This window comes from Cyprinus carpio, chromosome B22 (assembly GCF_018340385.1).
Source record: "Cyprinus carpio isolate SPL01 chromosome B22, ASM1834038v1, whole genome shotgun sequence".
Taxonomy (NCBI): Eukaryota; Metazoa; Chordata; class Actinopteri; order Cypriniformes; family Cyprinidae; genus Cyprinus; species Cyprinus carpio.
The window spans coordinates 32384787-32399408 of NC_056618.1; the positions used below are offsets into that span (position 1 = coordinate 32384787).

The 14622-nt window shown below is 36.2% G+C and overlaps 1 protein-coding gene across 1 annotated transcript; it reads right to left on the reverse strand.

Annotated features, from left to right (window-relative positions):
• Positions 1–979: 979 nt before the first annotated feature.
• LOC109048288 (NLR family CARD domain-containing protein 3-like) lies at positions 980–14241 on the reverse strand. The gene is given in 12 exon segments (XM_042748895.1): positions 980–1590; positions 1694–1848; positions 3748–3921; positions 8952–9125; positions 10232–11736; positions 11739–11992; positions 12166–12358; positions 12925–12985; positions 13095–13202; positions 13531–13647; positions 13727–13895; positions 14159–14241. Coding segments are annotated over 11 exon segments (2838 nt in total). The 5' UTR covers positions 13786–13895; positions 14159–14241; the 3' UTR covers positions 980–1552.
• Between the last annotated feature and the right edge of the window lie 381 nt (positions 14242–14622).

Below are 14622 nucleotides of genomic sequence, written 5' to 3' on the forward strand. Positions count from 1 at the left end.
GACACTTTTCTAAATGTGTGTTTGGGCTATGCAAATAAGTTTCATAGGAGGAAAGAAGGGTGGGCCACAACATCTCCCCCCACTCTGATGGAAACAGCCAATCGCAGCACAGAAATTGCAACCTCCTCCTCATTGGCAAGGGATAAAGATACCCTTCCAAAAGACACTCCTTGTTCTGAGTCTGAGTCCCGTAAGGGAGAGACTGTAACAGATACATTCATACAGTCAACAGATACAGTCTCCAGCACATCCAGTGAGATACTAAGATGTCACCATCATTCTGAGCCTCTGGCCCATGATGAAAGAAGCAATAAAGGACTCAAAGTCCTGAGTCTCCAGCTTTTGAGGCAGCAACAGATACGACCACGTTCTGAGCCCCCAGCCTGTGAGGAGAGAGATATTCTACGTTTAGAGTCTTTGTCCAGCGAGACAACAACAGATGCAGCACACCCTGAGTCTCCATCCTAGAAAGACAGAGCAGACTGAACAAGTTCTGAGTCTCTAGGCCTGAGAGGGAGAAGACACAAAGACAATTGCAACAAAGTTAAGCTCCAGCAAGCAAATCTTCACTTCGAGGTACTTTTGCTTGTGTGTTCCAGGCTAAGGATCTTCTGCACCTACTCCAGGACCACATCTGTGTGTTCCAGACCTTAGCACCCTTTGGTGCTCCAGGAGATCAGCATCTTACAGCACTTCATGTTCAAGGCTGTCAAATTGGATTCCTGCTCCTTTCCCCACTGCACTGTTACCAGCACAACCAGTGAAAGAAGTCACTGTCACTGTTCTCGATCGCAGAGAACATAAATATCCCTTTCACAATCCCCTTCCATGGCATTATTGTATATTATCACTATATGATTTTTCTAATGTACATTAGATATTCTATAGCTGATTGCAGTTGATGATAAATAATCTTTCACATATTTGTTTGATGCATAATAAGTTTCTTCACCTTATTTCTTTCCAGATAATGTAGCTCTGACAAAGCAACACCCAACGTAATCACTTGCATTTTATGCAACTTATGCACTTTATTACTTTTTCATTCATGGTATTCATTTAGTAGTTGTTGATTACACTTGTCTATCTTTTCTTAATACAACTAATCTTTCACATATTTGTTTGATGCATAAGTTTCTTCACATTATTTCTTTCCAGATAACGTAGCTCTGACAAAGCAACACCCAACGTAATCACTTGCATTTTATACAGCTTATGCACTTTATTACTTTTTCATTCATGGTATTCATTTAGTAGTTGTTGATTACACTTGTCTATCTTTTCTTAATACAACTAATTTTTATTACTCTTGTGTCTTCCTTGTGTTAATGATACAGAAAGAGGCTCTACAAGTTAGGTATCCCACCAATCTTTCTTATGTGATGTACTCATAAACACACCTTAATTGACACGTGATCAAAAAATCATAACATCAACGGTGACATGTACCCATCACTGCACTATTTCGCCTCCCTAAGGTGGTGAAAGCAAATTCACTACAATATCAGCATTTGTCCAGGTGACAGTCTTGTTCAGGACGTGTTGTTTTGATTCAGTTGTTTGGAGCTTGTGGAGTTCCACTGTCAAATACTGTACAATAAAGAGAAATATAAAATACACTAAGATCTGCTTTAATACAAGATAATAAATGAAAGCATTGACTCAATAACTTACAGTAGTTTCTTCAGTTTACAGTGTGGATCCTTCAGTAGAGCAGAGAGCAGCTTCACTCCTGGGTCTTCTGGTTTAATACCTCTCAGATCCAGTTCTGTCAGGTGTGAGGGGTTTGATCTCAGAGCTGAAATCAGAGCAGCACAGCCTTCCTCTCCAATACTGCTGTAACTCAGCCTGCAGAGAGTGAAGAACACGAATGATCTCTGAGACTGTGTTTAAGTTTTAGGGTGAGAGTGTGTTTGTATGAGCTCTATTTCTTTTATACACCAAGATCGGTGCTATCGAGATTTCAACTTGCCATCAGCTCTACCCACATGATTCCTGATTGTGATGCTGAACTAGGTTATGGTACTATATAGGTGATAATGTTAAAATAAGAGTAACATTGGAGTATAACTATGATCGAGTTTAAATTTTATTGCAGCTCTATGTTTAATCTGACTCTAATTTTCAAGTGATCATTAAATTTAGAATGTGTTTCTAATTAGTAACTAATCACAAATATTGGTTAAAATTAATTGAGATATTTGATTATTCTGGACTTCCAATCCATTTGTAAATGTTATGGGTCTTGCTTCTGGTCTAATTTCCTTCCAGCTATTTTTAGCTGTACAAAACAGCTTTTTTTTCTGCTTGATATTGCAAGTTGGTGTGTCTTACCATATTATTTTAATGTATTATCTTAATTATGAACACACTGGTTTGTAGTGCAAACAGTTTTACCGTTTACTGTGCTTTGTAATTCTTCTCATTATTTCCCTATAGCGGGTAATGAGCTAGAAATCTCACCCATAGATTTACTTCTGCATTGAAGAATAAGGTGGATACTTTCAATTATTCATTCATCAGGGACCCGTTGTCACAATTGAGTCTCACGCCGTTTTACAAACTCTCTGATCTGTACTTAGTCAGAGGAGGAAGGTTAACTTATATCTTTAAATCGTTCATCTACTGCTTGCTCAGAACAAAAAGTGTAGTTTGTTAATCACTTCAGCACAACTTGCTAAGTCAGTGATAGACAGAAATCAAAAGGTCTCTGATGATGTTCCTGCTGCTCCATTCATCCATGAGCCTTTAGTCTGTTCTGTCCTGGACACAGATTTGAGGAAACATCAGCCTCCACATGATCTACTAGTCATGATGCGTTCAGGAGAGATCAGAATAAATCAAATATATTATTTTATTTTATTTGTCAAGTAAGGATGTGTCATGCTAACTACATAATTAAACAGTAAGAATCCAAATCAGAGATAATAAATGCATACTCTTCAAACAGATTAAAATGTTCAAGACGTGGTGCTGTTGAGTACATGTAAATCTGTTATTCGTGGATTGGAGAAAGATTGTCAATCTGTCAATTTTGTAATTATTTATCTATATGTTTAATTTAGTGTATTACACTAACACTGTAAAGTGGCTGAAGAACTGTACAATTACAGTAAACTACAGGCAAATGTGCTGCCAGTATTTTACTCTTAATGTACAGGACAATGTTCATTACACTGTAGTTCTATATGCAGCAAAAAATAAATAAATAAATAAAATATACAGTACTTCATAGGTGAAGCTACAGCCAATTAATTTTTGCTAATTTATATAATTTTGGCTCACACTTATGTACTTTGTTGTTCAATGGTCTATAAGTGTATATACAAACATACATTTGTTTTGGGCACATTCAGTATAATCATTGTATTTGATCATTTACATTTTGATTTTTAAAGGAATCGTTCACCCAAAAATATAAATTGTCATAATTTTCTTCCCTGCGCGTTGTTCTTAACCTGTATGAGCTCCTTTCTTCTGTGAAACACAAAACATGATATTTTGAATATTGTTGGCAACCAAAGTTTTGGCACCATTGCTTTCCATAGTGTGGACAAAAAAACATTTCTCAAAATATCTTCTTTTATTTTCAACAAATAAAGTCATTCTGTTTTGAAATGCCTTGAAGAAAAGTAAAGTGATGACAGAATTTAAAATTTTGGGTGAACTATCAATTTAATATGAAAAGTTTTGGTTTGGCAGTATTTTCACACAGTTTGTTGTGTTTAATAATATTATAACACTCACAATAGTTTCTCCAGTTTACAGTGTGGATCCTCCAGTAGAGCAGAGAGCAGCTTCACTCCTGAGTCTCCTGGTTTATTAAAGCTCAGATTCAGTTCTGTCAGGTGTGAGGGGTTTGATCTCAGAGCTGAAATCAGAGCAGCACAGCCTTCCTCTCCAATACTGCAGTTAACCAGCCTGCAGAGAGTGAAGAACATGAATGATCTCTGAGACTGTGTTTAAGATTTAGGGTGAGAGTGTGTTTGTGTGTGTTTGTATGAGCACTACTTTTTCTATACACCAGGATCAGTGCTATAGAGATTTTAACTTGCCAGCACAAGCACAAGCTAAGAAACTAATTGAAATGCACTCTACTCACATGACTCCTGATACTGAACTAGTTTATCATTTTCATTCTTCAAACCTTGTGTAGTACTACATGCAATAATGTAAAAATATTAAGAGTAATATTACAGTGTAACTATGACTATATTACAGTATTACTCTGGTGTTTAAGATTGTGGGGAGGTTGAGAGGGCAGATATATTTGGACAATAGACATCACTCTTCATTTTTATTAATAATTAGGGAAAGTAGCATTTATGAATGTAGTTTCCTGTTAAAGGACTCTTCAAACAGATTAAAATATTATAGTCTTTGTGTCACTGAGTACAAGTAAATCATTTCATGAACTGGAGAAATATTTAACAATTTCTATTTTTGTAATTATTTATCTGTATGTATTATTTTTGGATTATACTTATGCACTTTTGTTTTTTAATGGTATATAAGTGTATTTACAAACATACATTTAAATTGATATATAATTATAATAGTTTTATTTGATAAATATATTTTGTGACTGGTGTGTGGTAGTTTACAATGGGGCTAAAGATGGACTCATGTAAAAGGCACATTTAAAATTATTACAGACTTATGTAGAAAATGAGAATCATTAAAATTACAGTCTTATATTTGAAACAAAGGTCTTGTTAATGTTTTCAGTTTTGTTCAAAGTAATTAAATCAGATTTTCAATAACTGAAGAATATGAAAAGGATTATATTTGAGGTAAAAAGAGATAATCACTATATTTTTAATGAAACATATTTAAAATATGATAGCACTCACAAAATATAAACAGTCTTTTAACTGAGATGCTGTAAAGTCATATTAAGTTACTATGAGATCTTCAAGCAGTGTAAGAATCATTCACAATCTTTTCCTTTATAATGAAATATTCCTGTATTTTTGTTTTATAAATCCTTTTTGCAATGTACTCAGTTAATAAAAGTAAATTATTTTTATCAAAGCAGAATATGGTACAAACATTTCTGAAGTGGTTGTTTTAGACAATAATTAACTTAGATATTATGCAAAACACATTACTTTAGTTTAATAATTGTTTCAGTATTGTGGACCTTTAGCCTACTGGTGAGACTTTAACCTCGAGTGTGAGATAAAAGGTCATTCTTGCCACCTCAAATTTTTCTATATATTTCTATATCCCTGTGGAAGTTGTATTCAATATTGATTTGTCTGAAGTCTCTGAGGGACTTGGTCTTTATCCTGATTGTACTCTAATACTGGTGTGCAGTAATGAGAGAAGCACTTCTAGATTCTAGCAGTCACTGCAGCTGTGATATTAAAGAAAAACACTACAGTGCTGGGTTTTTATAAAAGACTCCATCAAAATATTGCAATTAATTAGATGCAAATTTCATTATTTTTATTTATTTATTTATTACATTTATTTTAACCCTCAAGCATCCTTCACACAGCAGCCCTTAATTTGTCCTTCGAAGGTCTCAGCTGTGATCCTTTTTTTTAATAAATGTCATATCACTGTCTTCAATAAAATAAAAACTATCAATTTATGTATTTTTTGTGATTTTTGGTGTTTTATTTATTTATTTAGCCCTAAATGTACCATATTCTTATGTAAAATATGCTTATTTTATGTAATATTTTAATATTTCTTATACTTCAGTAAAAACAAATCATTCCAGTAAGTTCAGAGAGCCATAAACTAACATTTTGGTGAGTTTGGTGACATCTGGTGACATATGAGGGTATAAAAATATAAAAATGTCAAAAATATCAATAGCCACTATATGACTGTTGAACTAATGGCTGGATATAGGCTGAAATCTATAAACCATTGTTGTAATGAACTTAACCTCTTAAGTTTTAGATTTTATCACAAGTTACAAGTTAGGGCTGCACAATTATAGCAAAAATCATAATTGTCGATTATTCCCTTGAAATTGTAATTGTGATTATTAATTATGATTATCACAATTTACATTGAATGATGTTTAAACCATTGTTTGATGCAACTGCATGCCGTATATTTATATGAAAATAAACAAGCTGAAAACACTATAACTGAAAAACCTGCTTTTCTATAGTATTAAGCCTCAAATGTCAACTATACATTGCATTGGTTTCTTCTTTAAATTATAAAAAGGTAAAAAATAATAATAATGGTATTATAATGTTATACTGAAACTAAAATTAAAATAATGGGAAAAACTTTTAAGATAACATGTCGAAAGGAAAAAACGCATCTTTAGCAGGCAGAATAACATAAGTGGACTTTGAACAATTAATTGCCGCTTTGAACGATTACGTAATTGTGGCATCCATAATTGTATTCGTGATCAGCAATGTTATTAATTGTGCAGTGTGTGTGTGTGTGTGTTTGTGTGTGTGTGTGTGTGTGTGTGTGTGTGAACTTGTGTATATGGTTTATGAGGACACAAATGTGTATAATGACATGGGTACTAAATGGAAAAATGGTTTATGAAGACACTTCCTGTGTCCCAGTAATACAAAAGGCTTAAAAGAAAAAACATACAAAACAGTGTTTTACGAAATTCAAAAATAGTAGTTTTCAGTAAGGGGTAGGTTTGGGTGTAGAGTGATAGAAAATACAGTTTGTACAGTAAAAAAACCATTACGCCTAATGGGGAGTACCATTAGTGTGTGTGTGTGTGTGAGTGTGAGAGAGAGAGAGAGAGAGAGAGAGAGAGAGAGAGTATGTGTGTGTGTGTGGGGTGGTGGGAGAGAGAGTATGTGTGTGTGTGTGTGTGTGTGAGAGAGAGAGAGAGAGAGAGAGAGAGAGTGTGTGTGTGTGCTCATTTAATGGTTTGTACATGGGTTTGTGCGTTCGTGTGTATTTCGCATTCATTTTCGATGGGTGCCCATTTTTGTCCACAAAGGACACATTCAGGGGCGGACTGGCCATCGGGAGCACCGGGACATTTCCCGGTGGCCTGATGGTCATTCTGGCCTGCCGGCTGCCGCTGTGCAGTTGATCGGGCTGACGTGCAATAGGCTGGGATGCAACTGCGAATTAATTGACGGATTTATGAATCTACGAATCAGGCGATCGCGGAGTGAAAATGACACCACCAAATGACCCAACATCAGCGAAGCACTGCCTTTTTGGCTATATCCAGAGGCATGCTTCATCTTAGAAAACTGTGCAAAAAATGGAGCGTAAAAGCAAAGGAGGAGCAGAGCGGGAACGTATTAAAACGAGAAAAGCCCTGGCCACAGACGCAGCAAGTTGATGCAAAATCCCAGCCATGTTCACCAGTAAGGGAGCAGGTCGGTCAGCATTACATTTACATTATATTTACTAGGGGTGGGACGGTTCACTGAAAAAATCGAACTGTTCGGTTCTCCACACACGGTTCGGCACGTGCTGGAAACGCTGTTCAATTTAAATCTGACAAAGCTTCTGTAATATGGTTTACTATAAATAACACGTAAAACAAACAGGGTTCAGTTAATATATGTTTCTGTTGATGGATGAACATTCTGGCTTCCCAGACATTACAACAACACCGATAAAAAAAAAAAAAAAAAAACCCGTGGCCAAACCATTTACTCTTGTTCAATACGAATACGAACACTGGATCAGGGCATTCTTTTAAAGTGACAGTCTTTATATTAATCGAACAGCAACAACAAAGAAATCACTCACTGCTCTTGATTGAAAAGCTTTTGTAACTTTAATAAAGATTTATCTTTAATTTGTAGTCCAAAATGCAATGCTGTTTTACATGTGATTACTTTATTCAATATGTAACTAAAAACTATGCTATACCTACCTAAAAAACCCTGAAAGTCAGTTTATTTTATTTGTAGCTTTACTCTATTGTATTTATTTGTGCTGTTGCTTGTAGTTAGAATATTCTTAATAATATGATAAAATATATATATTTTGAAAGTATCGTTTTTCCATAAACATAGCACATACTGTGAAACAAACCTAACCGTGAAAAAGTTGAACTGTTCCACCCCTTATATTTACATAATCATTTGGCAGACGGACGCTTTCATCCAAAGAGACTTACAATAGATACAAATATATATAATGATAGAAGTTTTAAAAGAGCATCTTTATGACAAACTAGCACACTGTTTTACATATGGGGACACAGTATTTTTTTAGTGGCAAATTTGACCAGAAATTTTGATTTTCCATTTCTAGCCTACAATTTGTAGTCTAGTCTACAATGTTTATTTATTTATTTTGAAGGTGTCGAAGGAAGCAACAGTAGCACTAGTGCTCCTGCTGTTAAACAAGAGGGGGTGGACAGTTCAGCTTTTGAGTCAGAGCAGGAACCTTCAGGTAAAGTTTAAGCTATAAGCAAAACTAAACATGCTGGCTATACTCTTATAACAATATGTGCTTTTATGATTTATAAGATCATCAGTAGTAGGACTGTGATCATGGGGACATACAATTGATGGCTGCATAATTAATATAGATTATTGAAAGTGCTTATTTCATATAGCAGAGAAACTAGAGTTTGTACAGTGAGAGAGAGAGAGGGATTCAGGGAAAGATGATATAGATGGTGGATTCCTAGTGAGTTTTTGAGGGTTTATTTATTTATCCATTCATATTATGTATGGTAGTCTACCTGTTACATCAACTAACAGGGTTAGCCTACAAGTTAAGCAGTCTGGTGGACACATGAATTGGGTGGTGGTGACTGCAGCAACAGAGGTGGCCTGGGGTGGAGTCAAATTCCCGGCCTGATTTACTGTCCCAGTCCGCCACTGGACACATTATGGAGTTTTTTTATATATATATATATATTTTTATGAACCACTTAACTTTGTTAAATTGAGGAACTGAGGCTGAGAGGGCAACAAACAGAACCACTTCTTCTACAAACCTTACAGTTACTAAGATGTAATGAGACTCACTGTAGTTTCTTCAGTTTACAGTGTGGATCCTCCAGTAGAGCAGAGAGCAGCTTCACTCCTGAGTCTCCTGGTTTATTATCACTCAGATTCAGTTCTGTCAGGTATGAGGGGTTTGATCTCAAAGCTGAAATCAGAGCAGACCAGCCTTTCTGTGTAATAAAACAGTTGGAAAGACTGCAGAGAACATACAGAAGATAAAAAATTAGTTATTAGAGCTTGACTCATGTGTCCAATATAATTGCTGAAAAACACAGATGTAATACATATTATAGATATCATTTATTAAACCAGGCACAGAGAGTGACTCAGAGTCAAGTCCCATTTTAATAGACTTCAGACTCAAACTGAAATTACTTCAGATTTGACTCAACAAACAGGACCCAAATATTCCCATAAATATTCCCAAACTACTGGACTCTTAACCTTAAATACTGAAGAAGATTTTGTATTTTGAGAATTAAGAATTTGGCTTGATTTTTCCATTTTATTTTTCAGGATAGAAAATGGTTAATATTTGATCTCCACATGTAGGTGGACATGAAACACATATTTCTGCTGATTGGTCAACCAAAGATCAACTGGTGCTGTACAAACACTTGTTAATAAAGGTTACAAGTTAGTCAAGATTACAATTAATGTCCAACTGGAGTCTCACTTGATGCCAAAATGAGTCCATATTTGTGTAAACTGTTAGTGTTGTATAGGTTTTTTTTTTTTTTTGCAACATTCCTCAGATGATTTGTTGACTTGCCATTTGAGGCTCAGTCTTATTGACCAGACAATAGTTTGCTAATTCAAGAAAGTACTGAATGTTGTAAAATTTAACATAGTTAATGTTATTGAAGACTTCTGCACATGTTTATATGATGTACAAACAAAGTGTCATGAAATTATACAAGCTAGCCTTATCCATGTTAATACAATTATATTTTTTTAAACAAATTTTTTAAGAAATATTTTGTTTAATAATTTAATTTAATGAAATTGGATTATTATACTTATGAATTATTAGATTTAAATTGAATTATTTTCATTTATTCCAATAAACCTGAATGCAACTTTTAAGTGATTGATGATGATCCCAATCCAATATTTGTAAAATCAGAGTCTTATCAAACACACTCGATTCAACTCATCAGATCATTAGTAGAGCGGTCTGTGATGTTAGCTGAGTGTGTCAAATAAGAAAGACCTCAAAATATACAGAAAAGTGTAGAGAAACACAGGCCTATACTGAATAAAATAAAGTCAATAAAACAAAGACACTGTAAAATACTCACTTAATCTTTCTAGATGCTTTGATCACTGGCAGCAGCCTCAGAAGACATTCTTCTGATCGATCATATTTACTCAGTTTAAACTCATCCAGCTCTTCTTCTGAGTTCAACAGCACAAACACCAGAGCCGACCACTGAGCAGCAGACAGAGAGACTCCAGAGAGACGATTGTAATCTCTTTTGTTCAGGTATGTTTGTACTTCCTGCTCTAGTGAACGATCATTCAGTTCATTCAGACAGTGGAACAGGTTGATGGATTTCTCTGGAGAGGGATTCTTCCTGATCTTCTGTTTGATGTATGCAGATGTTTCCTGATTGATATCAGAGCTGCTTACTGTCTTTCTCAGGAGGCCTTGTAAGAGAGTCTGATTAGACTCTAGTGAGAGACCTAGAAGGAACCGGAGGAAAAGATCCCAGCGTCCGTTCTCACTCTGTAAGGCCTTGTCCACTTCTCTCTTCAGTAAACTGCTCCTTGGTGACCTGAACTCCTTCATCAGTCCTGTGTTTTTTTCAGAAAAGGACAGCAGCTTGAATAAAGCAGCAAGAAACTCCTGAATACTCAGATGAACAAAGCTGAACACCTTCCCCAGCTGCAGTCCAAACTCCTCTCTGAAGATCTGGGTACAAACTCCTGAGTACACTGACACTTCTCTGACATTAATGCCACTCTCTTTCAGGTCCTTCTCATAGAAGATCAGGTTCCCTTTTTCCAGCTGTTCAAAAGCCAGTTTTCCTAGAGACAGAATAATCTTTCTAGCCTGATCAGCATTGGGTTCATATTTCCCATCATACTTCTGTGTCTTCAGTTTGGTCTGAAAGATCAGGAAGTGTGTGAACATCTGTGTGAGAGTCTTGGGGATCTCTGCACTCTCTGCTTTACCCATCATCCTCTCCAGAACAGCGGCTGAAATCCAGCAGAAGACTGGGATGTGACACATGATGAACAGACTTCTTGATGATCGGATGTGTGTGACGATTCTATCAGCCAGACTCGGATCATTTATTCTCTTCCTGAAATATTCCTCCTTCTGAGGGTCGTTGAATCCTCGTACCTCTGTGAGCTGGTCGACACACTCAGGAGGGATCTGATTGGCTGCTGCTGGTCGAGAGGTGATCCAGAGGAGAGCAGAAGGAAGTAGGTTCCCCTTGATGAGGTTGGTCAGCAGCACATCCACTGAAGCTGATTCTGTCACATCAGACAAGCTCCGATTGTTTTGGAAATCTAGATGCAGCCGACACTCATCCAGACCATCAAATATGAACATGACTTTGTAGTCCTCATAATCTGCTGAATTAAATTCTTTGGTTTCTGTGTGAAGGTGGTTTAGAAGATCCACAAGACTGAGATGTTTCTGTATCAAGTTCAGCTCCCTGAAAGGAAGTGGAAATATGAATGAAACGTCCTGATTGGCTTTTCCTTCAGTCCAGTCCAGAATGAACTTCTGCACAGAGACTGTTTTTCCAATTCCAGCGACTCCTTTAGTCAGCACAGTTCTGATGGGTTTGTCTTGTCCAGGGAGGGTTTAAATATGTCATTGCAGTTGATTGGTGTCTCCTGTGTCTCTGGTCTCCTGGACACTGTCTCAATCTGTCTCACCTCATGTTCATTATTGACCTCTCCACTGCCTCCCTCTGTGATGTAGAGCTCTGTGTAGATCTCATTCAGAGGTGTTGAGTCTCCATGATTGGACATTCCTTCACTGATTCTCTTATATTTATCCTGTAGTCTGGATCTGAGTTTTTGTTGATACACAGGCATCAGTTCTGAGCAAAGGAAATAATTGTTGTTATTGGCAGAGCAAAATTTTAGAAATTTATTTTTAGGTTTGATATGTTAGATATAAGATTGTGTCTTGACATTCTGGAACATTGGTGACTGAAGACAGAAGGCTGATAATAAAAACACAGGTTATAATCTGCTGATCCAGAGCTCTTACTGGTCTGTAGTGTGTTAGCGAGGTCTGTCTGGTTCATCTTCCTCAGGATGAGCAGTGTGATCTTCAGAAGCCCCTCTCTGACTCCGTTATGACCCTCATCATCATAACGGTCTCTTTCAGAGCATTCTGGGTAATCTGGACTCAGTAGTCTCTTAAAGCTTTTTAACTCAGAGATGATTTTGTGCTCAAGCTCCTGAAATCATAGTAAATATTCAAACAATAAACCTGCATTCAGTCACAGAGAAGGTGAACCAAAGGATCAATACACAAGAGTTAAAGCATGAATACTAATAAACATCACTGAATTATATCAGACCTGCTAATAACTTCCACTGTATGCTCAAACATCAGCGTCTACAGATACTGAGGTTAAAAGAGAGAGTTTGACTGGATTGGCTGTTTGTTAGATTGATGTTCATCTTTGTGCAGCAGTCAGGTTACATATGGATTCATCTTCTCTACTTTAATGGACATTGATCTGCTTTATAGTGACCTACAAATTATTTATGTGTGTGTAGGAAAGTAAAGATGACTATTACAGAGAGGATTTCACAGATTTCACAATTTTTTAATACTTTTACCCAGAGGGTTTTTATGTTGGATGGACACACACACACACACACACACACACACACACACACACACACACACACACACACACACACACAAACATGACTGACATCACTGAGTGACTGACATCACTGACACACACACACACACACACACACACACACACACACATAAACACACAAAACCAACCTTGAAAATGGAGTCTAAGTTCTTCTTTGCTGTTTGTGATTCCGGTCCTTTATGTTTTTGACTGTTAAAAAATGTTGAATATTTTTGTAAATATGTATTAATGTATTTAATATACACCAGTAAATGAATGAATATCATAAATATTTCTCATACTGTAAACCAAACAACACCTCAGATCAGCAGATGACTCTCCCGAACTGAAATTATATGGAGGATCCATTGACCGGTCACTCTTTATGGACACACAGCTGGGGTCAGGAGATTCATTCTGCCACAGACTGAAATATAACAGCAATACAAACTGTTTCTGTAAATCTCACTCTGCTCTGACAGAAACACCTTCACTGTTTCAACCTCCCTTTAATGTTCATCTTTCACTTGAGGAGTCTGTTGTGACTTGAGAGTTAAAAGATTAAAGTATTATTTTTCTATTAATAAAAGTAATCTGCCTCATGTGCTCTTTTCATTCATATATTATATAATAAAATGGACCAATACACACATATAGATAAAGACACAGAATCATCCAGCAGCAACAGAGACACCTGGTGACAATATCCATAACACACAACACATACAGTAAATATGACACTCATAATATCTCACCTGGACTCAACAGAAGAGTCTTCCTCTCTGCAGAGATCTGAAAGATCCATCGCTGAGTTTTTCCTCACAGACACATCCATGTGTTCAGATAAATCTGATTCACGCCCCTGAATCTGACTATAAATGAAAATGATATTGTATTGTGCATTTATTGTTTCTGAACATTAAAAATGTGAAACATTTCAGGTTTTCTCACCTCTTGACTGTCTTTATCTGTGTGTCATGTTCTTCAGAGAAATTCATTCTGGAGGCCATGGTTTCATCTAAAAGCAGATCCAGATGTTGATCACAGAGTCAGTTATGAATCATCTCAGTTAATTTTCTCAAATCCACCGCTGTCTCAACAGTCAGTCCACAGCAGTGACCTGCACACATGAAAAACTATTTCATCCTGACATTATTTACACAGAATCAAATTATTCACAAACAGCAAAACACATTCAGACAAGCACTGTGTTAAAATGAAAGTAAAAGTGTAATCTGACGATTTACAGACTCTGTGTTTTATCTCCTAATGTCATTTAAACTACTTTAAAAATATCTGACACTGCTTATTGTTGTACTTCACTTTAAACCAGTCAGGATTGATTTTGGCTATCAAAGATAATTGTGAAATCATGATACTCACCGTGTTTTTCTCTCTTAATGTAGTTTACTTCCTCATCCGACAAAACATACCTGCTGTAATAGTTTAACTTTCATGAGTCACCTGACGAGGAGGAGTTTAAGTGTCCAAAACAAACAATAAAGGTTTTTTTTTTCCCTTAATACTGAATTTCATTCTTTATTATTTAAAGTTATATAACCCATGAATGTATTTTCCTCACATTCTGTACTCTGAGTGTTGTTTATATGAAGGTAGTCTCTCGTAGCTGACAACTGAAGATCTGGGCCCATATTCATAAAGATTCTAAGAATCCTCTCAGAAAACTCTTAATTTAGCTTAAAAACTTTTACATAGGAGTCTTAGCTTAAGAGCGATTCGGGACCGATCTGAGAGCAACTCTGATTAAGGAAAAGACAAAAACTTTCATCTTAGTGAGGAGGCGGGGTTGACCTCGTTGCTATGTATGACACAATCTTTTGAAGACT